The sequence below is a fragment of the Merops nubicus genome, unplaced genomic scaffold (assembly GCF_000691845.1).
Source record: "Merops nubicus isolate BGI_N331 unplaced genomic scaffold, ASM69184v1 scaffold15077, whole genome shotgun sequence".
Lineage (NCBI taxonomy): Eukaryota > Metazoa > Chordata > Aves > Coraciiformes > Meropidae > Merops > Merops nubicus.
This window is the reverse complement of record NW_008621090.1, coordinates 1-26,289: the sequence shown is the minus strand read 5'-3', so window position 1 is coordinate 26,289 and position 26,289 is coordinate 1. Positions and strand designations below refer to the sequence as shown.

The window sequence follows — 26,289 nt, the reverse complement described above, 5'->3', positions numbered from 1 at the left end:
CAGTAGGGGACAACAAGGATTACTAAGGGGCTGGAACATCTTTGTTATGAGGAAAGACTGAGAGACCTGGAGCTGTTTAGCCTGGAGTAGAGAAGACTGAGAAGGGCATCTTATCAATGCCTTAAAATACTTAAGGGGTGGAAGTCAGGAGCATGGGGCCAGACTTTTCAGTGGTGCCCAGCAGTAGGATGAGGGGCAATGGGCACAAACTGTACCACAGAAAGTTCCACCTAAACATAAGCAGAAACTTCTTGACTGTGTGGGTGATGGAGCACTGGAACAGACTGCCCAGGGAGGTTATGCAGTGTCCTTCTCTGGAGACTTTCAAAACCTGCCTGAACATGTTCCCGTGTAACCTGCCCTAGGTGAACCTGCCTGGGCAGGGGGCTTGGACTAGATGATCCCCAGAGATCCCTTCCAGCGCCCACCATTCTATGATTCTAACAGTTGCTACCACAGACAATGACAGAGGAACTGAATATGGAATTCAAATTATGGTGTGTTAATGAAGATTCATTTGCCTCTGTCTTTCTCCTTGAGAGCTCTAGCACAGGAACCCAGTACTCTTTTAACACTGGTTTGTGAAGGTTATTACAACTCTGCTAATACTGTTGTGTTACGAACGAGTCAGACACTAAATACACACTGTAGAGGGCAACAGCATAAAAGAAGATAACTAATTCTTTAACATCCATGAAGGTGCAGTGGATATAATGAAACATGGATTTGATTGAATTCCAGTGTCCTGGTGCCAGCTGTGGACTCCAAAGGCAAGCTAGTTCCCCTGGTATATAGTCTCTCAATTTGTGCTGATTTGTGGCCCAGGGATTTCTTGAACTTTAAACCCAGTCTTCGGATATAAATGCTCTTTATGAAGTTATCTTCATAAAGTTGTCTTGATATAGGTGCTTTTTAAATCTATGTAAAATAATAGTATTCACATAGTGTGCCAAGAATTCCAAAGTTCACCTACCTGTGAATGGCTGTTGTGTGTTTGATTCTTATCTGCTAATTTTGCTCAACGGTGTCTGTTTCTTGTGCCGAGACACAGTGAACAATTGTTACTTATAGCTTTCTTCATTCCAGAGGTGGTGTTATAGATTGCTCTCAGACGCTTCTGTTCTCGAGGGAAGACTCCTTGTATATTAGCCATTCTTTGTAGCTGCGGTTATGCTGTTTTGAGCACTGTAGTTGTGTCCTTTTCCATGCATCTTCGTGTTCTGTCAGATACTTTTTGAGATGAGTATGAGCCAGGACTGGGTGCAGTATTAAGAATAGATTTTATATAGTGCCATAATGTGTCCTGCTTTGTTTTCCAGGTCTTTTATAAGAATTCCTAACATTTATTTTTATTTTACTACTAGTATTTTTATTATTTCCAGACTTCATTCCAAAGTGAATTCCTTTTTCACAGCCTGTTGTCATCTGTGGGATGTCAGGATTCTGGGATTTTTTAAATTTACATGCTTTGCTTTATGTATCTTTAAGTGGGTTTCTTGTACTAGTTCAGTATCTACTGACATGGTTCATGAAGAACTCATGGCACTGTAGGTATTTCTTGCTTTTATAGCTTAGAGTAGTTTAGACTTATAAAATAACTTTTTCATATTTATAAAAATTGCAATAATATTTTCACAACACTTAAAGAATACCATTATCTGTGCAGTACAAGTTGTACTGCACTTTCACAAGTGGGGAATGAGTAGGACTGGATATTTTGTTTTTATTCCTATTGCATTAATTTACAAACTCAATCTTTTGCAGTTTTGTTGCTAGAGAAGATGGAACACGATGATATTTGTAATAAAACTCTGAAGATCACAGACTTTGGTCTGGCTAGAGAATGGCACAGAACAACCAAAATGAGTGCAGCAGGGACTTATGCGTGGATGGCTCCAGAAGTTATCAAGTCCTCCATGTTTTCTAAGGGAAGTGATATTTGGAGGTAAGAAGTTTGTCTCCTGAAGACCATATTCAGTAGAATTATGTTGAGGCTTTTGAATTTTATTTGAACTGTTTTGGTGTCTTCCTACATTGTTGTCTCAACATAAGGCACATATAGCTGTTCTAAGAAACACTCATTTCTCAGCATCTTCTTCATTTGATCTACCTTTAGTTATTCATGACTTTTAAACTGGGGCAGGGAAAGGGGAAATTAACAGGAAAAACTTTTTTGCTTAAAGAAAGCAAGGTCTTAAGAGCAGCCTTTAAAATATCTGTTGGTGAAGATACCTAACTATTTCACCTAGAGTGTTAATATTAACAGCCATATGCTCTTGATACATTAACATGATTGATCTCATATTGATACATTTAGTTCATATCAGATGCCTTAATAGTCCCATTCTGCATAAAGAAATGGCACTAGGCAGTTATTACCTTATATATCTGATAAATAAAAATAAGGTGCACACCAGAATTTTGCCAAATGTTAACTTAAATGATTACAGCTTTTAGGAACCTAGAATGTGGTCATGTGTTAAAGTGAGCATCAGATCTAAGCTTTTACTTTTGTAGAGATTTTGCTTTCAGTAGCTAGAGTGAGGAGAATGTATTCGGCATAAAATTGTTTTAGCTTGCTCTCTAATTTTAAAGGTGGGGAACTAGCTCTGTTAAATTTGTGAATTTCTTTTTAAAGACATGGCTGTGGATTATATAAATAATTTTTCTCAGTACTGATGTTGGTTTTGAGTGGTGTAGTGTGGGATGCATGTATTGTAGAAATGTAGTTTAAACTTTAGCTTTAATTTAGTTCTGTTTTCTGAGTGGGTAAAAGCAGTGATTGCACAACAGGCTCTAAAAGCTGCTGTGCCTCACGCTGAGCAGTCTACTTTTTCAAAATCCTTCCTCTCTGAAGGATCAAAAATAGCTATTTGGGGAAGGAAGGGAGGACTTGAGTCTGTTTTCTCATGCCTTCTTATGTATGTTCTGTGTTGTATAATCCTGAGGCAGGGTCTTATTTTGCTTAGATGCCTGATATTCTGCAGCATGAAGTAATACTTCTGGTATTCTGAGGATGATTCTGTATCTGCACTACTGTTTTGTGACACCCATTTGTCTTTTGTTTGGAATTGATTTTCAGCATTTTGTTTACATCAGTCTGAGTTGATGCCCAGTTGAGAAACATCTTTGGCTTCATTCTTTTTTTCCATCCTTTCTTTTTCTTTTTTCTTTAATTTTTTTCTTGTGCGGGGTGGAGGTTGGGTGTAGGCGTTTCCCTAATCAGCTGTATTCCGTGCTTAATTACAGGTCCTGTCCAGTCTTGTTGCTGTGATTTTAGGTATCTGAGGGGGTTTGCTTTGGTGCAATTATTTTATATTCTGCTGCAACATTAGTTTACATTTTTGGAACCTACAGTATTTCTCTTCTTCGCCTTCTCTCCTGCACGCCTCTCTTGTAAAAATGTAAGTATTTAGCTCAATGATGGACATCTAACAGGAGAGGTTTATAAATAGAAAGGCTGTGTTGTAGAGTATAGTTTAGACCTTCTTGTCTTCTGAAGATTTTCTGCTTACTGCACTTATCTGTTCTGTTGCTTATCTTAATTCTTTCTCTAAATGAAAAGCAAATAAAGGATACCCTGGCTATACGAGTGGGTTTTGTTTTAAGAATCAGGTTAAAAAAATGTAAGTATAGGTCTCTCTAAGACAAGAACACAGTATAATTTGGAAAAATTCCAAACTTCTTTTACCCATACTGACTGCTGGGTCTCCAAAAGAGATCTGCAGACCTCTTGTTTAGAAAAAATAAATGAGCAGCTGAGGCTGCTCAAATACACTCTCACTTCCAGCTAGTATTCCCAAATCAGCCAGTGCTCAGAAATGCTGTGTGGGAGTATTTACATGCAGAGCCTTTCAGGTGTCATCCTAGATAGCAGAACTTGAGCTTTCCAGGCCCTGCATCTTTTGCTTTTCACACCAGTTACAACTACTACATTTATTATTCTTTGTTATAGACTTCCAAATTCCCAAACAAAAATTCCATTTCCAACCCTATCCTTCCATCGTTCATCACAAGTTCCTTGCTGGTATGTCAGTCTTAGTTTTGTGTATGTATGGAGCCTGGAATTGCAGATGTGCCCACAGGTTTCTAAGTGCTGATGGGGTGCTTCAGCAGTGGCCCTTACAGTTCCGTGTGCCTCCATTGCACAAGCTCTTGGCAAAGCTGGGAAGCACTTACTGTACAGCAGAATAAGCAGCTGCTTTTGCCTGGTTCATTTGTATAATTTTTGAAGTGTTTTATGTAGCAATTGATTGTAGAGTAAAATAAATTTTGGAAACTTTACCATCATTTTTATCAGCATTTAACATATGTAAAAACAGCAAGTTATTGATGGAATGAGATATAGTAAGGCCTAAATTACATTTAACTGAAGGAGAATAATTTTTAATAATGAAATACTTAAAAGGATGTATTTTTGAAAGTGTATTAGTTTTCATGGTTTAAAAATGTATAATTTAAGCATATTATGTCTGTCTTTTGGGCCTTTTGCTGAAGATGCAAAAGGACATGGCTTTCTAAAAAAAACCCTATTTCCTAGAAGTTCTGAGTGTATACATAGGACAACTGCACGTGGGCTGTTGAAATTTGATACACAAAGTAGCTACTTCTGTAGTTGAAAGAGTTAATAAGTAGTTGTCATTCTAGATAATGATAGATTAGTACCTCCCAAAAACTCCAGTGTGGCAGGACTAGAATGTCTTTAGAGTTCCTCCCCACAGTTTTCCCCCACAGCAATAGCTCTTGATATTAAAACTGCTTTCATGAAGAGAGATGCTTTCAGGCTACTGCTATCTTGGTCTGTGTAAAACTTTATAACCACCTTCTTGGCACTGCTGAGAACTACATAGAATTAGAGACTTGAATTGTAAAGATACCTAAAGCTAGTAATGTGTCACAACGTTCTATAAAGGATGTTTTCTTTTTAATTAAATTTATTGTTCTGGTTCACTTCAGGGTCTGTGCTAATATAAGTATAGAACACTCTGAATAATGAAATTCCTTGAATTGAGATCAGTCTACACTTGCTGAGAGAGCATGACATTATTTTTATGCTTTCTCTAAGCATACAGATGAGGTGCAGTTCAGTAGAATTCCTTCATTACCCATAAAATGTGTGTGCTGCAAGAAGTGTTGTACTCGTCATCCGAAGTGCCACTGGTTTAAAACAAAATTGGAACTCATTATTTCTCCTTCTTTGAGTGTACAGGCAAGTGCAGAGAATAGACAGGAAAAAAAATTGGGGGGAAATGGAGGAGCTTAAGACTTTTTTATTCTATTTTGGGTTTTTTTTTGAAGTGGGGAGCAATAGATTGTATTCCTCAGCGTTAGATTACCTGTTAGCACTATAAAGTCATTCATTTTATAAGATTTTATGACGGGCAAAATGGCTTAGAGAAGCAGAACGTAAACAAAATACTGCTGATATTTGTGCAGATTTTGTGTAGTTTGCTAACTTATTATTTATTAAAGCTATGTTGTCAGGTCTTGTATAGTGCTGAATGACTTTTTCTCGTTAAGGAGAGAGTGATAGAAAAACTTAAGATGTGTGTTGACGTCTGTGTTCCGTGTCACATCTGCTGTAGTTGAGGTGATATTTCTAGAACTAAAGGGCCTTTAGTAAGGGAAGAGGTGCATAGCCCTTCCCTGCCCAGTGCCATATGTATTTCTCCTCATGGAGTGTTCAATCAAATCCTGCAAAACTTCTGAGTATTTCCTCACACACCTGGAGAACAAGGATAAGAGCCATACTTTGTGTTCTGGTTTTTCCCTTTGCCAGTTCACTATTCAAAAGCAGTGTTAGTTTGTCCTTCATATCCTTGTTCTATAGACAGCAGTTCCTTGGCAGGAAGAGGAGAGGGTAGGGACACACCAAAAGCAATCACAAAATCTGCTTTAGGCAGATGTTTGTAAAGGAGTAATTCCTGCTTCCACAAAAATGACAGTGAAAGCTGTCCATATCAGCGGTGATGGATAGGAGCTCCAGAGCAAGAGCAGTGAGGGTGCTGTTCTAGCCATTTGTAGGCATCGGGATCATTTGAGCCAAGCACTGGGCATACAGTCCCAAAGGAGGTAAAAGCAACACTCAGCTCTTCTTCTAAAGTGGAAAGCATAACAGAAATTCTTACTATTCATGTTGCTGCAATAGGAGTTCCTGTGATTCTTGATTTCTCTCCCTGATGCTGAGAATATCTCTTCATGCAACCCCCTTTCACTGGAGTTGTTTTGTGGATTTTTTTTTTTTTCCTAGTATGAAGATATTAGTTGTGTGTGTCATCATTTCTCAGTCTTGTTGCATCTTCTGGGAGAAGTCAAAAGTTAACAGGCCTTTATATAACACAAGGAATTAGAAATGTAAGGTTCCAAACAAAGCTGGGGCTTTTCTGGTGTCTTCTTGTTGCCAATTTATTTTAAAATAATAGTATGTATGCCTCGGTAAATTGTTGTGAAACATTTGGAAAGTGGAATGTCCTGAATGCTCCCCTGAGGTTGTGTTTTTTTCTTTTGTTGATGTGGGTTTTGCTGGGGTGAAGGTTGCTTGTTTTCCTGTTATTCAGATGTCTGACTGTAGGTGAGATTTACATGATACTAACGTTTCTTTAGAAGTGGCTTCAGGCTACATTTTGAATAGGAGTGTGAGCCAGTCTTATTCCATCCAATCTGGTTCATCACAATTAGTGGAAGGGTACACGATGACTAAAGTCGAGCCAACTTTTCAAGGCATTCACCTTTGACATGGGAATTCCTCATGAATTTCAATACATAGTTGGCCAGATACCTGTTTATTCTTGAGTAAAGTGTGTGTCGGTATTTAGCAAATAACTGTTAAAAAATTACTTTTTGTAGTTACGGAGTGTTGCTGTGGGAACTGCTTACAGGAGAAGTTCCATACCGTGGCATTGACGGCCTTGCTGTGGCTTACGGAGTCGCTGTCAATAAGCTTACCTTGCCCATTCCGTCCACCTGCCCGGAACCCTTTGCAAAGCTAATGAAAGGTACCTACCTTGTTTCTTTCTGTGTATTTAAAGACTTGTGTTTTGGGGATATGTACCTTTGCCTGTAGTGTCATGAAGCTGCAAAATAAACGCCTCATTTGCTAGTGTGCTATGTACAAAGTATTTTGGTTTTCTTTATACAGCAGTCTGGATGTGTTTCTGAGGAAGTAATACAGTACTGCTGTGCACTACATAAGTTCTTCAGAAGTGATTGAGTAGTTTTTACTCTAGTTTTACTGATTTTCTTGTACACTCAAACTGCATTAATTTTCATAAACTACAGGGTAGACTACAGATCAGTACAAGATCAAGATGATTATTATTAAATCCCAAGGGGAAGAACTGTAAATGCCATCTTTTCCTCATTATTTCTTCCTGAATGTCAAATTATTCTTTAAATACTTCAGAGGGAAATAAACATTGCTCGCTAATAGCTGTTTCCATGTGTTTAGTGAATTTCTTTACTTTTTATATGTATATCTTCTGTGCAGTACTGCTAGTTTTGTTATCTCAGATCCTAAAGGTAGAGATGAAAAAAATTGTCTGTTAATACAAAAGCAGTCCTCAGAGTGCAGGTAGGTAGGTGTCACTTGTGTAAATGGAATAGCAAAAAGGGAAGCCTTGCAGGTAAAGGGAACACATTAGAACTTGAAATATGGTAGCAATAACTTGAAATTAATGTAGTTCTTCAAAAAGTTCTATGTGCTATTGAAAACTGATGGGATTCTGATAAATTCTAGAATGCTGGGAGCAGGACCCTCATATCCGACCATCGTTTGCCTTAATTCTTGAACAGCTTACTGCCATTGAAGGGGCAGTTATGACTGAAATGCCTCAAGAGTCTTTCCATTCCATGCAAGATGACTGGAAATTGGAAATTCAGCAGATATTCAATGAATTGAGGACCAAGGAAAAAGTAAGTTGATTTTTGCAATTGCATGGCAATGAAGGAATTATTTGTGTGTGTATGTGTTTGTGATACAGCAGTTTTGAACTTTGGAATTATGGCTTACCGGTATAATAACAGAACCCTGATTTAGTAGTAGAAATACACTTGAGAGGGTAAACCACTTGGAAGAGATGATTTACTCTCTCAGTAAAACTTTATCAAAGTTACCTATTCTTGTTGGTGAATGTACTGTTCTTAAATTCCATTGATGTGTTTCTGGACAGTATTTTGAGATAACCCTGTAACTGTCTTGTGGAAAACTCAGTTTAGAAAAAAGGGTTGCATGGGTTTCTTTATTGGTTGTCTCAGATTTCAGACAACATAGCTTTTGCCCTTTCTTCCTTAACAAAACCAATAACACTTCTCTACACTGAAACTATAGCTTAGAGGTATTTCAGTTGAAGTGAAATGTTAAGTATGACAGGAAGCACAATGTTATTGTAGTAAGTTAGGGCTATCATGGAATGACTCATTCAAGTAGGACAGGCAGTTGAAAGAGAAACAATATCCACACCTGTGTCCCCAGAGAAAACAGGTTGTAGATCTGTAAATGTGGCATGCAGGCCCTTTTAAAACATAGGGGTTTTTTTAATTGGATATTTGAATGCACCACTTAACAAACCAGAATTTATTTACCCCTTAGCTAATCTTTATAATCACTGCAAATACTCAGCTGCTGCTGAACATTCTCCTGAGCTATGGGAATAAAAAGCTTTTCATTCTTTTACACGACTGTGTCATGTGGCTTCTTTTCCAAAAAAGGAGTAGTGCTTTTATCTCTTTTTTTCTTCCTGAACCAATTGATAATATTGATCTCTTTTAGTGTGCCAGTTTTGGAAACTTTCTTTGCCAGATTCAACTAGATAAGGTCGATTAGGTCAAACGTACTCATGAATCAGTAAATCCACTTGTTTATTATCCAGATTCCTGTTACTGATCTTCTTTCCATATTTTTATATCATATATTTGTGATAAATGAGTGCTCACTGTTAATTCTCTGTCCTGTCTTTTAGTTAGTTCAACTAGTTTTTAATCACCCTGAGTTTTATATTTGCCTTTAGACAACTTGATAAAGATAACTGCTGGAATAGACCAGGTGTCCTCCTGAGTCCCTGTAAGAAATGCCTCTAGTAGAAACAGATTCCATCTTTGCAAGTCTTTTTTGCAGTATAATTATTGCTCAGTATTTATTAGTTATTTTTTGTGAAGTGGTAACAAATGAGGAAGAATAGAATTGAGACTGCTGTGACTTGTAAAGAAATCTTTATAAAAAGACACAGACAATTTTGACAAAAGTAAAAACAAAGCTCTCATCTTGCAAGTCACTGTCAGCAGCCTTTGTCCCTCACTTCTACAGTGTCACAAGTGACTGTTTATGGACAGTTGACTGGTGATATGTGACATTACCACATATGCTGATATTACAGCAGATCTGTAGCAGGATTTATCGATCACCACTAAGACTGTAATATCATCAGGAATGATCTTACATACCTCCTATCTACCTTTTCGTCCGCCCTCTGCTTTTCCCTCTTTGTTTTGGATTGCAGAACTGGGTGAGTGTTGTCTGTATAGTCTCTGCTCTTCCTGCAGTGGGCATGCAGGTTGCTGGAGCAGGGCTGTGTGCCTCTAGCTGACAGGTCTCTTCCTTTTCACAGGGGTTTTAGTCCCTCTACAGGGAGTAGAGATTTTCCTTTTTACTTGCCATGGGGTCACCAGCCACTGTGTTTATTTGCCACAGCCTGCCATAGGGCATAACTCTCTTCTGTGCCCTGACAGCAACTGCTTGACCAACCATTTCTCCTTTTTACTCTGGGACCACTTGTAAAAAGCATTTCCGTTCAGATTTTTGTTAATTTTTTTTTTTTTTTTTAATTTTCTGGAGACATTAGTTCAGTATGAGGTTTGCTATTGAAGAAAAATCTGACTAAATCACATCTAGCATTAAAAACTTTGGGAGGAGAGCTATACTTTTTTTTGTGTAAAAGTGAGTTAAGCTTAATGAGGGAGGGGAAAAGATAAAATTTCGTTTGTTTCTGTGCCAAAGTAAATGCATCTCCAAAGCTATCTGCCCTAATTAGGTAAAGTTGTTTAAAAATGAAGGCATGTAACTTTGACTTGGACAATATTTTCATATGTGTGGGCTTATTTAATTTGGCACTTTGACACAATTTTACTGTCAGGTATTAAGGAGAATGCCTATGGAGTATTTATATAATAATAATAGTAAAACAAACAGAAAAAACCCTGCATGGTGTCTCATGCCCTGTAAAAGAAGAGCTTCTGTAGCTGGAAGAATTTCCTCAAGGGCTTGCTGTAAATGTGTGATGGTGACACTGGCTCCAAGAGAAGATCACAATCGTCTTTTGACAAATGTTGTTGAGCAACTTGCAGAAGTTTTTTCCTAGCTTTCTTACTATGGGTGTTTTAATTACAGAGTGGTGTAGAAACATTGCATAACTAATTGCAGTAAGCCTATTTTTAATTAGTTTATTTGGAAAAGAGTAAATAGTTTATCTGTCAGTGAGGGAACTCTAGGCTATCTCTTTTTTTCTATACTATCTATCTTTTCAATACAGGCACTTAATTTTTGCCTGGTTACTGAGCTTTATGGAACCTGCATTTGAGGACAGGAGATGGATAATCATCATCAGTGTCTCCTAATACATCTTCATTACTCTATTGATGCAGTAATAAAGATGTTTTCTATTTGAACTCTGAAGTACTCAATTTATTCTAAATTTGAATTAATGCTGCTTCTGACACTTGTTTTAGTTCAGTTGTCCAGTTTTGACTGGATGAGGGGAGGAGGAAAATGGGAATTTGCAGCAATTTCCAAATTAAGTGATTAAATATCTTTAAAAAAGACACACAGAGACACACAAAAAAACCCCACAAAACTAAAAACTTTAGTTGCTGACATGAAGACACACTCCTTCAGATTTCTAAGAGGCAGAATTGCCTTTTGCAGACTAGACTTTTTTTAATTAAAATATTATGTTGGAACAAGCTCACTCAAAATTAGCAAATCCTATGAAATTTGTTAATCATTTCAATTAAAGCTGAAAACAGTGATAAACAGTGTGTGTCCGCTATCATTGTAAAGAAAAATTAAAAAAAAGAACCCACAATTATCTTTCTGGGGAACAGATACTTTGTACTGAACCAGTTTGCTTCAAAGCTAACGTGTCTTGAAATCCATAGTCCAAAAGGTAATAATCCATAATCCAAAGGGAGAAAAACAATTATTCTGTGGGATTGATGGTTAAAGAGTCGATGTGGTGCAATTCAGTGGTTAGTGGCTGTTTGTTATACAGGTATCTGCTAGATTTTAATTAAGAAACAGCTGTCTTCTCTCTTATGGCTTGGTTTACCCTATTACACTAATCCTCATTCAGTGTAATACTGATTGCTTTCCTAGATAGAAAAGTGCTACTTAATACATGGCTGAAAAACTGGAAAGGTTAGCAAATTTAAGATAAAGGCATTCACTTGTGTATTCGTCAGGTCGTTGACTTTGTTAGTGCATAGTATCTGTCTAAGAGCAGCTGTCATACTGTGAAAGAGTATCTGATGTGAAGTACTTGGAGCACATTTTCTGCTAGACTGTAAGCTGATAATCTTTGATTGGATGTGTTGTCCCCATTTCCAGAGCTTACCTGCCTTAAGTAAAGTGACTTGTGTTAAATGATTACAAGGAAACCTGTATGTTGCTTGATTTTGTCTGAATACAGAATCTTGTCTTAGCCAGAATGGAGGACTGTCAGAAAGTCATATGCACATGTTACATCTGTACAGTGTGTCACGGAAATAGTTCAGGAAATACAACCTGCTGTGGACTTTATATATCCTGTAGTACAACTTTCACATTATTACTGCATTTTACTGGTATTGATCTTACTTTCAGGAGCTTCGGTCACGAGAAGAGGAGTTGACAAGAGCAGCTCTTCAGCAAAAATCTCAAGAAGAGTTACTTAAGCGCCGTGAGCAGCAGCTAGCAGAACGAGAGATCGATGTACTGGAGCGTGAGCTGAATATCATGATATTCCAGTTAAACCAAGAGAAACCCAATGTAAAGAAGAGGAAGGGCAAATTTAAAAGAAGCCGGTTAAAACTTAAAGATGGACACAGAATTAGTTTGCCTTCAGGTTTGCAATATTTTAAAGATATTCACAATATATGTTACAGTTAAATATGCAGGCTTCAGTTCCATGGTTAATGTTTTCAGTATTGGCTACTATTTTAATTCATTGCCAGGTCCTTCTACCCTAATAATAGTTCAAAAAGGTATGGTAAGAGTTGCACAGCTTTTTTTTTTTTCTTTCTAAGGAAACAAAATTTATATATCAAGTTCTTGAGGAGTTGTCCTCATTTCAGCTGGAAGAGTCTTTCTCCTGATTCAGCTGGAATTCCATTGTACCTGGAGGGAAGGGTTGCTAGCATGAAAGCCACGTGATTTAAGACTGGTTTGAAGTTCATATTTTTGCTATTCTTTTTTTTCGTGCAAATAGAAAAATATCTTTTTGTCACATCCCAGAGCTTTCTAACGTGATCAGATGTTAGTGCTGTTTGCCCTGAAGTGGCAATTATCTAGCAGAAAAAAACAGCACTTTGTGCAGTCTGGAAGTACAGGTGTAGTAGGTTCAAATTGCATGCTTATCACAGTTGCAAATGCAACACAGCAATTTCTATCTTAGGTGCCTTACTTCTTGTGAGATAAAAACTGCAATAGCAACAGAAGATTTTTTTGTAATACAGATATAGTATAATTTGAACGTTAAAGCGTTTAATTCCACCTATGAACGCATTAAAATGCCCCTTTTGCAAAGGTGGAGTGTTTGTAGAGGTGGGTTTTTGGTGTCAGGGACTGTTTTAATGACGCCTTTTCGATATTGCCACGAGATGGCACTATGGAAACTCAAAGTTACTGCACTGGTTGCAAAGCCTTCAGCAGTGAGTGGGACCAGCATTCTGGTGTTAGTGGGATTCCTGAAGTGGTTTCCACGTCAAGTCTGTCAGTTTATTGCTAATGCAGTAAGAAATTAATGCCTTATCACTATAAAAAAGTGATAAAAAGTTTTATTCAGAATATCACTTAGCTCTTTGTTGTCAAGTGTCATCCAGATTAACTTGTCCTTGAGACAAATCTTTTAAGAATAGCATACAGTCTAATTGTACTAATTCTGGGGATTAGAGAGCGACCTATCATCAAATTTTATTTAATATTTTTTTCCTACTTTCCATTATTTGTTGTTCTTTTTCTACTATATTGCTATATATATATATTTGTAATCCTGTAGTCTGATATCGTCTTTTTATGATATGTTGATAGATGTGACTTCTTTGTTAATGCTACCTTTTATGTTGTATATGAATTTCATTTTTTAAAAACAAATCTGATTGCCATGAATCTTGATTTGAGATGAAGTACTGATATTTTTCTTTCTCTCTGTGACAACCAACAAGACTGAATTACAGCTTATGATGTGCATGTCTCAGTTTGCATGCACTTGGACCTACCTCCTTGTGTCAAAGTTACTGTAAACCTGTCATAGTGTCTGTGAAGGTGTGAAATCCTGCCTGTTTGACTCCATTTAAATTATTTTGAGTTAGAGCTTGTCAGTGTTTTTAACACAAATATCTCATATTATTAGGTCTAATCCTTTATATAGCTTTGTTTTAAGTAGTATAGTAGTATAATCTCCTCAGGAGTTTTATATTTATGACATTAAAAAACTGATTTGCTTAACTCTCTTACAGATTTCCAGCACAAAATAACAGTGCAGGCATCCCCCAATCTGGATAAGAGGAGAAGTTTAAACAGTAACAGCTCTAGTCCCTCAAGTAGCCCCACAATAATTCCTCGTCTTCGAGCTATCCAGTGTAAGTCTCCACCATTTCTATCTGTTCACTTGGTCAATACACTCACTGAAACATTGGTAGTAATATCAGATTCAAGACAGATTTCCATCTGATTTTCAGGTCTCTTGACTTGTTCTAACATTTGCAACTTGTTCTTTGATGGGAGGGATAATCTTGCTCAAGTGCTAACTAATTTTCAATAATTCACAATTATTGTGAATGCTTTTAAACCCCGTCTCTCCCTAATAACTTCAGGAACTCATTTGTAAACTGACTGAGATAAAACAATGAAGAATCAAAATCTGTAATGGCAAAAGGCAGCAAAGCATCATGTTTAAAACCCTTTTTCTAAGGTTGGAAACAAGTTCTTATTTGGTACTGGAGTTGATAAAGTAAACTATCAAAAAAAAAAGGGAGGGGGGAAATTCAGAGGAGGGAGTCATGTAAAATGGAAAGGCCAAAGAATCTGCAAGCAACTCAGCTTACTGAAGTCAAGAGAGAAGCAAGCTCTAAGCAAATAGAAAAAAAAAAAAAATGAAAAAAAAAAAAAATGAAAGCTTGCTTTAGGTTTTCTGAAAACAAGAGAAAGAAACAAAATTGTGAGTGCGCTTGTAGGTCTACATTGTTCCATGTATAATGATGACAGAAGTGGGGGTACCATGAGTATGGAAGAAAACTGATCATATTTTTATAGTGAAGCCCCCATTTATATTGGGGAATGACATATGTGGAGATAGAAAACAATTCCTGCTGGATTCACTGCTTGTGTTTGCAGCGTTTGATCTATAGCGTGACCTAATTATACATATTCAGTGTGGAATGCCTTAAGCTTCTCTCTGTGTGAAATCATTGGAACCTGTTCCAGTTTATGGATGGTGACTATCTTCTCTAGCAAGGGTAGTCATCTCTGAAGGAAATTGCTTCAGAATCTGCTTTATCAGATGTGAATAACAAGCAGGGGAAATCAAAATGCATAGGGATTTTTTTCTGCATAGTTTTGTAGCTAGTTTAAAGATGACTCTTTTTTTTCTAACCAGCCTGAAACTTTGTTTAAAGTTTGGATAGAAACCAGATCTCTGATCTCTTTTGGAATACCTCTGCCTTATGAAATCCAGTTCATTATTAATGTCTAAAGGAGAAGTGGTGTCTTTTCTGGCAGTAACTTTACTATTGGTTTGAACTGTAACTGATACAGTTCCTTGGACAAAGACCTTTACTACCCGTATGTTATGGGTAAAGGAGAGAGGCAGACAAACCCTGTCTTGCTTTCCTTAATGAAAATTTGAGATGGAAGGAAAATTCTGTAAAGTCTTTTTCAGAAGAGATCTGACACAGTATCTGTGTTTCCTGACAATGGTTTCATGACCTTAAGCTATGTATTGGGGTTTTTTGTTGGTTGGGTTTTTTTTACTACATAAAGGTAAGAAAGGTTTTCTTAATAAAATGTAATAATTACATGTGAACAAGACTCTCATTTTAGCTTTAATTCTCCTTGCTCTGCATGGAAAATGCTTGGAAATGGAGCAAGTGTCAGGTACTGGCATAATTCTGAAAACTTGAGTTTGGGTTTGGTTTTGTTTTGTTTTTTAAATGAATAGCCTTATGTAAGCTACAGCAGTGCTATTCCTTGCATGTATGCTAAATGCCAGTGGGGTTTTTTCTTTTGTATTTCTTTTTATATGAGCAGGCATTTGTATTTGTAGGACTAGAACATACAGGACAATATAAAGGCTCTCCTTTAAAAGTGGTACACTTCTATTTCTGAGTTTGGATGCCTAGGCTTTACCCAAAAGCTTATCAGATCTCTCAGGAGTATCTAGCTGAAACAATTTAGCTTCCACACCCATCTGCACCTGTGCAAAATAAATTCTCTTTCCCACAATAATGTTTTATCTTGATTTAACTTCAAAGTGCCTTTCTTTCCAGAAGGCTTGCTCAAATACAGATAATTCGAACAGGCATATCTAACAATTGGTTATTGATTGCTTTACTTTGTCATGAGCAAGTCTAGCTTCCAAATCTAAAAGATTTTTAGGTTACAGTAAAAAAGTCTAGCTAATTGTAAAACTCTTTATTAAAAGAAATTCAGCTGCTTTTGAAATGTGTTTTAAAGGGAGGAGAAAAAAGCAGTAAGACATGCATTCCCTGGGTCCTGGAGTAAGGTTGAAATTAGGATTGTAAAGAAGGGAAGTAGAGTGCTGTACTGCAGGGGAAGCTGTGCCGGTGAGAAGGTGCATGGTGAGGCAGGAGCAGGAGAGCCATGGGCATGTAAACACCACTTCCTTTATCATGCTGTTATAACTGGCTAAGTTGTTTTTCTTTTAGGTTTCTCCATCATAGCTGTAAGCACGCTATGTTGATATCAATTTAGTTGTGTATGAAAATCTTCTTGCCTAGGTCTGGTCCTAGAAAGGGGATCCTATAAACCCTACCTTAAAAACCTGCTATCAAAAGGTGCTTAGTGCCTTTACAGATCTGGGCTTTATGGCCCAAAGGTAAAAATGAGATGGAAACAGTTCTGTTTCTAAAATCAACTTGACTAAGATCTCTACTACATTCTCTTAATTTTTCCTCAGTGATTCCCAAAACAGATACACACACAACTAATGGCCGAAGAAACAGTGTATATGTGTACCAACAGGATGTAGATATCACAAGTGAATGTGAACTTCCCAGTGGGGTTATGAAAAAAGGCAAGATTTCATTATGTTTCAAAGGTGCTGGTTCTGTTTAATGCAACAGTTGAGACAGTGACAGACTAAGCATTTAATGAATGTTAGAGACTTTAAAAGTATAATTTGTTTTGTCATGGTGAGAAAATGTTAATCATTGTTCACAATTGGAATATTCTGTTTAATTTGATATGAGTTGTTCTGCAGTATGTTTTCTTTATTGGAATTTAAGTGCTCAGTCTAACTCACTTGTCTGAATTTCCTAAATATAAGGAAGTTATAGGAAGCATGGAAAATATGATTGGCTTGCTGCTTTCTCTTTAATTTGAATCCCTTGTCAGATCATAAATTATTTCTCTTGCTTGCTCATCTTTTCGGATCAGTGCAGGTTGTGTGGTGGTTTTTGTAAAAGGAAAAAAAAATCTCAAATTTTATCTACTGGCTGTTACTGTGTCAGGATGGTTTTGCAATGAGAAAATATTCTGTTCTGTTACAAATATTTTAATTTTAGAAATACTATTTACGTGTGGGTTTTTTGTCTGTTTTTAAATCCGTTCTCTAGTAACTTCAGATGAAAGCAACAGAACTTGGGGAAGGAGCACAACTTATCACCAAGAAGAGTTTGAAGATGTGAAGAGAAGTTTTAAAAAGAGAGGTTGTACATGGGGCCCGAGTTCAGTTCAAACAAAGGATCGTGCAGATTGTAAGGACAAGTATGTCTGCTACTTTTTTTTGATGATACTAAGCGTTCTCAGTAACTGAATCACTAACTCAGGTAGTGAGGGAGAGAAGTTCTGCAGTCTCTAGTTACAGCTAAAACTCAGTCCTACCTTTTAATTAATTTAGCAATTACATTAATAATGAGTAGCTCTCCCACAAAGACATGCGGATGAGACGCTTACTTAAAGTTTTAGTGGGTCTTATCTCTGTTACCTTTTATCTCTGGTTTTTGAGACCTGGAACTTACTGAGATGCTGAGCTACTAACGCATACCAAGTAGATATTCATGGCCTATCTTTCTTGCCCTTCCTCATGTTGACATGAGAAGCTGCTAGCATGGCCCCCAGTGGGGACTTCTAGTATGGTGAAATAGGACTGACTAACTTTGCATATGTGAAGCATAATTCACACCAACAAAATCATTTACACCGACAAGCACAGGGTGAAATGGTTCTGAAAAGCAGTTGGACACCTTCCCTTTCAAATATTTTCTGATTGCTCAAAATTGGACATTAGCAGTTTTTCTTAAGTAGAGATCCTTTTTCTTGTCTCTTCTTACATATAATAATTATTTGTAGCAACTTTTTTGTATTCATAGAGATATCCACTTATTTACCTGTGGCAACAGGAGGTTCTAGACCATCTAGTGAAACTGGCTTTGTGATATTTTTGTTTGTCTTAAACCTACTGTTTAATAAATTTCCAGTATTCACATCATTTTACCAACTGTTATTCTTAAATAGGTAGTCAAGGCCCATTTTTCACTGGCTTTTTTTTAGGCCTGAAATTTCCATCTCATAAGGAATATCTGATAGAAGGCACATATCAATTTATAATCATATGACTCTGTACTCTTGTGTACTTCTTTTTTTAACCTTTGGAAAGCTTTATTTTTTCAAGTTATGTACTACATGTTTGTAGTTTAAAGAAAGAAGTTTTAGTAATTTTCTGTTGAAGTGTATATAAGCATGGTATTCTCTGTAATACCAAAGTAACTATTGTTATTTCAGAGTAAGACCCCTTTCAGATGGCAGCAACCCTTGGTCAACTGTTTTAATGAAGAATCAGAAGGGTGTTCCCTTGGCTTCGCTATTTGTGGATCAAGGTAAGAGCAATTATTGAAAAAGTTAAAATTGCCATATAATAGCATTGTCTACTTCCACTGTTATAAATTGCATTGCTTAAATTCATCAAGGAATATGCAGATTATTAGAAGAGTAGTCATGCTACATATAATTTTCCTGTGCAAAAAAACTTGTTAACATTTGCATTTTTTTATAGATGTCTGTAGATTTCTATAATTAGCAGTTAAGAAATCTACATGGTTGGTGAGCAGTACCACATAGATTTTTATTTTTTTTTTTTCCCAGGTTTTTGACTTGCAGGCTGATCTGTATGCTAGAATTACAGTCACCACTGTTTAGTTTATTTTAAAAAGAAAGTTATAAATCAGTAATTGTCTTGATATTTAAATTATCATTAATGACTTGTGTTGTTAGTAAGTTCTGCATAGTTGTTTAAAAACCTGTAAGCCCTGATGTATTCCCAGAAATTAGTCCCCTGTTTTTCAAATGAGACTTAGTCTATAAATTTTCAAGAGAAAATATGTAGATTTCAAGCTAAACAATTTTAGGCAACCTTCTGGGATTTACGTGTGCCGTGGTTATAGAGTATTCACAGTCATTTTCAATTTGCACATACTTTTTATACTGTAGATTCTTTTAACAGAGAAAGTTAGGTTACCAGTGTCAGGAAAAAAAAAAACTGTGAAATAACTTGATGGCTGTAACAGTGGCTAGATTTATGCTAGCTGGGAAAGGAAATGGTAAGCTGCTTGAACACTGTTCTTTTGTGTGCACCCTGGGTAAAAGACATTTTTATTTTCTTATACCCTGGTAGGGGTATAAATCAAGGCTTCACAAACAGTAATTTTCTAGATTTGTTAGCTTAGTGTTAAACCCCTATATACTAAGAAGATTATGCAAGTTTACATATTTGCATTTCAAATATTTCTGAGTTTATTCCGTAGCATTCAGTAGTTTATAGTAGCATAACACATGTAAGTCAAATTATACCTTCAGTTTCATTTGTTCTTGTGTGAGATGTCAAATTTACTTTTTACACCAGACTACTGTGGCCTAATAAATTAATTGGAAAAATTTCTAGTAACTCACTGGATTTTGGAACACAGCTTAATTGAAAGTGTCGTAAGGAGTGTGTTCCAGATCTTATCTGGCAGCTTGTGTATAGTAAATTGCTTCACTGTAATCCATACACAGAAGTATTTTCCATGTTACTTGAAAAGCAATGCCAAAGTGTTGCACATCCTTAAGTATCACAGCAAATACAAAGACAATATCTGCTCTTCAGCTGTGGCGAGTGCGTAAAGGTTGAGAGATACATTATGCCTCTCCTAAAACAAAGGTAAGTCTTTCAGACTTCACATAATTTGTTTACAGTTAACGTATATACTGAGGAAGATCGGTCTGCAAGTTGCTTCTATTAGTTTGCTTTTGAGTTGCTAAAAAGATGTGTACATATGCAGATGTGCAATAGCAAATAGCTGAATCGCGATATTGAGGTATACTATAATGTTTTTTATAGGTGTCTGTACTGATAAGAAACTTCTCCCTGAAGGTTTGGACAGTAAAAGACCAAAGCCAATTAAATTGCCAAATCAGGCCTATATTAATCTACCTCTTTGGAAAGATGATCAGGGAGAGAACGCGGTAGAACATGAGAGCTTTGAAGAAGGAACCTCTGCTAGTTCTACAAATAGTACTCCTCAAATGACACCTACGAACAGTCTGAGCAGGACGCCGCAGAAGAAGAAGACTGACTCAGTGCTGTATGGGTGTGCTGTCCTCCTCGCATCTGTTGCCCTGGGCTTAGACATCAGAGAGCTGAACAAGTCACAGGGCACAGACGAACTCTTGCCTAAAGATGAGAAGAAGAAGCGTGATGGAATATTTCAGCGCGCTTCAAAGTTTCGCAGGAGTGCCAGCACTACACGACTGCAGTCCAAGAAAGAGGAAACAAATATTCCATCCATAAATCCATCTTCAAACACTGTGAATCTTCTCTCTATGCCCTCCATTTCCACAAAATGCCTTCTTCAATCTGACAGCGAAGATGCGTTTGTAAGCACTGTGCTGGGTGACTGTGGTCCGTGTAGTTCCACTGATGACTTTTCATCTGAAGCTTCTGAAAGTAAGAGAGAAGAGAGGATAAGGATAGCTCCTAACACAGTTTCTACACGATTAAAAAATCAGCCTTTTAATCACCTGAAACAAGAATCTCAAAATGTGCCAAATGATTCCTCAACAAGGTTTAGTGTGTTGGGTCACAGACGAACCTTATCAGATGGGAACACTTTTCAGACCACAGGTGGGTAATTAAGAACTTAAAATGTGGTGGTTTGTTTTTTTTTTTTTTTAAGTGTAGAAACAAAGTATAGGGAAGCTAACCATTCATGAGTGAGTTGCTAAGTCTTTTGTCAAACTACTGTGTTAGCTGAGCCACCATAACTGTATGTGGGTAAGCCCTCTGTGTCTGAACCCTGAATGAACTACCTACACTTTGAATAATGTCCTGTTAGGAGTGTGATAGGGAGATTTAAGGGGAAGAGAGGATTCATTTTAAAGTGATATTTATTTTTTCTCAGATATTGAAAAAATAGGTTTCCCTTTTCCTGTCAGGGTGAATGTACTTTTTGAGAAATGTACAATATTAGCATTGTGGCTGAAATAAATTGAGACTGTCTGATTGACTTCCTGAAACTGAGAGTACACTTACTTAGTTTCACAGTCCTCATAGGTGAGTGATTGAGCATCATTTTAGTACTGCACATTTATTAACCTCAAGAAAAACAAGTCTGGTAAGTTGATTTACTTGCTTTAACCTAGAAGCTATGTTACATGTTCCACAAATCCTCAAGTTAAGCTGTTGATAATAATTTAAGCTGATAAAGTCTTTAAATCTGGTTTCCATGTGAACAGATAAGTTCATAATGTAGTTTTTGAAAAGAAATTCTAGCTTTCAATGCTGGTGTTCTGTGGTGGTTTAAATATAATATTGTTCATGGTACTCTATGCATATATAATCATAATAACTGGACAAATTTATGGGGCTTTATTCCAATATTAATATTAATACAGTTGCTAGGTGATTAATAGTTTCTCTGTTTTGTTTATCTGTTTTGTAGCAATAAAAAATAGATCAGTATGGCCTCTAGCAGAGAGTATAGATGCAACAACATTGTTTGAGCACTGCTAGTCTTTTCTTAGGAGATTCCCTACAAATGTGCAAGCCTTTTTTTTTTTTTTTTTTTTTTTCTGGAAGGGAAAATAGACACTAGTGTTTATGGCAACCCAATTTTACAAATGGCAAAGAAATCAAGAATTCATATGGTTTAAATTGTCTTTTTTTTTGTTTGGCCTTTCCTTTCCCCTAGCTAATGGATTTGCTTCAGCCAATGATGTCTCCACATTACCACTTCAGTCAGTTACTGGAGCTCTGCACTCTCCATCTGTTCAACAAAGAAGCAATCACAGTGGTGGTTCAACTGAAAGGCAAAGTGCTGTCAATATTGTATCAAGACCTCGACCTTCCTCTCTAAGAAATAAAATTGATGCATGGCAGATTATTCCACGTATTATTAAACCAAACTCTAAAGACTCTGAATATTTAGAGGGCAATGTAGATCCAGGTGTAAACTTCTTGCAAGATACTGAGGAAAGAACTAACTGCCACATGCCCTCATTACTTGATATTGATGTGGAAGGTCAGAACAGAGACTGTACTGTGCCTTTATGTAGAATGAAGAGCAAAACTTGTCGGCCATCTATATATGAACTGGAAAGAGAGTTTCTGTCATAAGTGCTTTTCATTTTAAAAATGTATGCTTTTAAAAGGGGAACAAATACAAAATTCTTGTCCATCTAATGCTTTGTGCTGCTGTTTTCTGATGTACTGTGACAAAGAGTACCAAAATTATTAAAATGGGCAGCTAATTGAGAAAGTGTAGTGGGTGCCTTCTTCAACTGTTCCTTGGAATCCCAGCCCATAACTCTAAAGCACAATGCTGCAAAGTAGTATTTTAGGTAAACTTCATAAGCGTATCTTGAATGACTAAAATAGCGAGCCCACCTCCCTCTGCGGTGTCACAGAAGTTTTCTTTGGGTTTGAGGGGCATTGCTAGAAATTTAACTTGTGCACATTTTGAAAGTGAATGACATACAGTAAGGTTGTGGTCCATCAGGAAGAGTTTTGCCTAAGAAGTCACTGTCTGCAGCTTGCCTCTGTGGCCTGTGGAATAAGGCAGGGGGCAGAGGATTTAAAGTGCTGGTGCAGGAGGCTCTGTTCACTCCTTATTAAAGTAGCTGATTACTTTTTGGCATTTGATAGTGGAATTGGTTAAGGACCAGCAGCTGAATTTGCAGTCTTTGCCCTTGGTTTTTGTGAGAACTTTCAACTGTGTGTATTAGCTTCTCCAGAAAGTTACACTGCTTGCATAAACATTTAGGTTTCAACCACCATATCCATTTGAGAGGGTAAACTTGAGTATTGTGATTGGATTAAAGGTATTTGAGATACTTTATAATGTGAAGAAACATTCCTTGTAGGTAGGGATACACTGGAACGTAAATATTTGTACTCTTAACCTTTTGAAGACTACAGTGTTTGCACTGAAAACAATATTCTTGACTTGGGGTTTGTTTGTGGTGGAGGGGTTTGTCTCCTTTCTTGTTTTTTAAACTCTGCTGCACCTTGTATTGAGGAAAGATGATGGGTTTTGAGGATGATTGGTTTTGATTTTAAGTGAGCCAACAGTGCATTTTACTGCACTCAAATTTTAAAACTGCAATAATTTACTATTAAATAACTCAGTATAGTCTCTGCAGCTTTTCTTCCTAAAGTTAGTACTGAGTGCCCAGTTATTCATACTTCAGAATTAAAGGATAGCAACAGATATGCTTGGCTGGTTTTCAGTGATAGAAAGGTTTCAGAAAATTCCAAGTAGTTAATTGGGGAGGGGAGGAACATTTAACCCTGGTAGCACTGAGTGTTTATTTTTTTTACATTATCACTAAGTGATCAAATAAACCCAAATATACAGTGTACTTTCCCTGATGAAAGCATGTTTAGAATGAAAAGGAACATCCCTCATACTCCAGTATTTGAAGTCTTAATTTTGCATATCATTTTGACATTTAAGTAGTCTTCATAAATAAAATCGGACAATGTCAAAATAAAACTAGTATGTTCCTATCGGAACACTGTTTTGTTGAGACCCTTGTTTTAAATGTTTTCTTCTCCCTTGCTCTGGGGTCTGGGAGTTCAGATGTTAAATAAAATGCACAGTTGCTTAAAGCTTCAAAACCAAGGGACTAAAAAAAGAAAGTTCCTGTTCCGAGTTTGGTATGTGGTACAGTGGCTACCTTGAGAATGACAGATAATTATACATACAAAATCATGAAGTCTTAATCACACAAAGCAGAAAACAAAAAATGCAACTTCCCAGCTCCCAAAGTGAAAATAGAAAAGGATTTCCTTTAAGTATTAGTTTACCAAACATAAATATATAACCACTAGTTGTCTGTAAATCTAAATATCTGCATAGCAGATTAAGTTATTACATTTTATTCAAACCTGTTTCTATTCCAGTATTCTTAGTTCTTTGTCAACATTGATTCATTGCGTAGTTTTTTGTCTTTTCTTTAAATTTTGATTTAATCAGAACATTTTAATAAATGAAGTCTATTCAAGTTTTAAGATTAAATGCTTTCATAAAAGTCAATTAGGTAATACATATGGATTAAATTTTATGTATATCTTTTTATGTATAACTTTTTTATGTATAACAGATTTGTCTTCAAGGCTTAACTAGAATTTTGGAGCGTTATGTATATTTCAACTCTTTCTTGATTTATTAGTCCTATGTAATACTGAGTGGAAAGGAGTTGATTGTATTAAGTGTTCCTGAAGAAAGTATCTCTGGCTTTCTACAGGAAAATCTCAGGTGCTGAAGTATTTTGACTTTTAAATGTCTGTTCTGTACTTTTAAGATTTATATAATTTTTTAAGTGTTGAATTTTGCACCCTATGTTTTGTAATCAATAATACCAGCAAAAAAAAAAAAGCCCTTTGAGATACATTGTTTTCACTTACCAATGGTTTATCTCTCTTATAATTAAACAAAGATTTCTATTCCTGTTCAGTGAATCATTTCCCATAAGAGTGGGGCATATGATTTGACCAGCCCAGTGCTTTGTAACTAATCTGGGAGTTTGTATTCCACCTCTTATTCTGAGACAGTTTAGGTAAGCCATCTCAAATATTTCTGTTATGTGATGCAGGGTTTTTTTAAGCTATAGTCTATAATGCTTTATAATTTTTTAATAGTTTAAAATTATAGGCCAGTCTTCACTGAAATTAAAAAGAGAAAAGGAAAAATTGTTTTTAGTCTGTTTCACTTGTCACTAGAGAAACTTTCTATAAAGGTATGAGAATCTGGTATGCATTAAGTGATCTGTATTTGCTTCCATGTAGGTTAATAGCCTGACCAAATAATTTATGTTGATGGTTTTAGCATAAAACTGGAGGTGCTTACACTACAAAGATTAAGATAAACACTTGACATGCTGTTTTACAAAACCTGATGATTTAAATGTTTTTATTTAAAAAATAAATGTTTCATAGTTACTGTATTGCAAAGTGACCTGAATTTTCTTGAAATGTGTATTTTAATGCTTTCTTATCACATACAAAGGAGTTCTCTGGTGGATGACCAGGAACTATAGGCTGTGGCCAGCCTGTTCTTGGAACATGAATAGGTAATTGTTATGTTAAGATTAATTATCCAGTATAGTGACATGAATGTTCCTGTAATTCCTTGTAAGTGATGTGGGCAGAAACGTAGGGGATAAGCTTGTTCATTCTTTCATGTATCCGTAATATGTCTTTTGATGCTTTCAAAATGTTGACTGGGTATCTTAGAGGAGGTAAAGCAGTGGATATAAATAAATTCTGCATATGATTCAACATCAAGATTACAGGTAAGAAATAACTTATTTCTGTTTGGGGGAGGGGGGTTGGGGTTTACATTCGGGGGCAGTTGGTGCCTTTTTTTATGTGGTTGGGTTTTTTATTTTCTTAGCCAAATAAAGCCAGTATTTTCCTTGTAATGTTTTAAGACCTTTTGTGAAACTCCTCCTCCTCTTCCCCCATCATGCCATGGGTGCATTAGCCTGTCTTTTAAGAAGAAGAGGAAGTAGCCATTTGCACAGTAGCAACAGGCAAGATTCAACAAAGCCTCCAGATTGACAGAGCTATGCAAGAAAGATGGATTTACTTTTTTTTTTTTTTTTTTTCCACAGAATCATAGGATCATTTAGGTTGGACCTCTGGAGATGTAAGAGTACAACTGCCCTGCTAGAGCAGGTTGCCCAAGACCATGTCTGAACGAGTTTTGAGTATCTCTGTAGATGGAGGCTCCACAGCTTCTCAGGGTTATCTGTTACAGTGTTTGACCATCCTTATAGTAAAAACATTTTCTTGTGTTCAGATTGAATTTCGTGGGTTTTTTTTTTAGTTTGTGCCCGTTGCCTCTTGTCATGTCACTGGATACTGTGGAGAAAAGCCTGGCTCCCTCTTCATTTCCCCTAAACAGTCCTAGCTCTCTCAGCCTTTCCATGTATGAAAGATGCTTCGATTTGTTCTAGTAGGTCTATATGTTTCTTTTACTGGGGAGCCCAGAACTGGACCCAGCATTCCAGGTGTGGCCTTACAAGTTCTGAGTAGTGGAGAAGGATCACCTCTCTTGACCTGGTGACTCTTCTCCTACTGAGAATACCATAGGCCTGTTTTCCTGTAAGGACATACTGCTGGCTTACATTCAGCTTGTCCACCGGGATCCTCAGGTCTTTTTCTGCAAAGCTGCTTTCTGGGTTGTTGGCTCCTACTGTGCACTGGCTGCATAGGGTCATTCCTTCCCAAATGCATTTCTGCTTCGTGAGATTGACCTAAGCCAACATTTCCAGCCTGTCCAGGTCTTTCTGGCAGCACAATGTGGTGGTTTAAACCACTTTTA

At 36.7% G+C, this 26,289-nt stretch overlaps 1 protein-coding gene across 1 annotated transcript; it reads left to right on the top strand.

The window, feature by feature from the left end:
• The first annotated feature begins 720 nt into the window (after positions 1–720).
• On the top strand, positions 721–22,076 carry LOC103776815 (mitogen-activated protein kinase kinase kinase MLK4). The gene is made up of 10 exons (XM_008944342.1): positions 721–787; positions 1,765–1,945; positions 6,847–6,995; positions 7,736–7,911; positions 11,852–12,092; positions 13,705–13,827; positions 17,041–17,191; positions 18,209–18,303; positions 19,803–20,585; positions 21,652–22,076. Exons 1-10 carry the CDS (start codon positions 721–723, stop codon positions 22,074–22,076), a joined length of 2,391 nt encoding a protein of 796 aa, XP_008942590.1.
• The last annotated feature ends 4,213 nt before the right edge of the window (positions 22,077–26,289 follow it).

Excerpts from the sequence above, each read along its gene's own strand:
- LOC103776815 (XM_008944342.1), top strand. The coding sequence starts at position 721 with ATGGATTTGATTGAATTCCAGTGTCCTGGTGCCAGCTGTGGACTCCAA. Across the intron at positions 12,093-13,704 it reads CAGAATTAGTTTGCCTTCAG|ATTTCCAGCACAAAATAACA; the intron begins GTTTGCAATATT and ends ACTCTCTTACAG. Across the intron at positions 13,828-17,040 it reads TCGTCTTCGAGCTATCCAGT|TAACTTCAGATGAAAGCAAC; the intron begins GTAAGTCTCCAC and ends TCCGTTCTCTAG.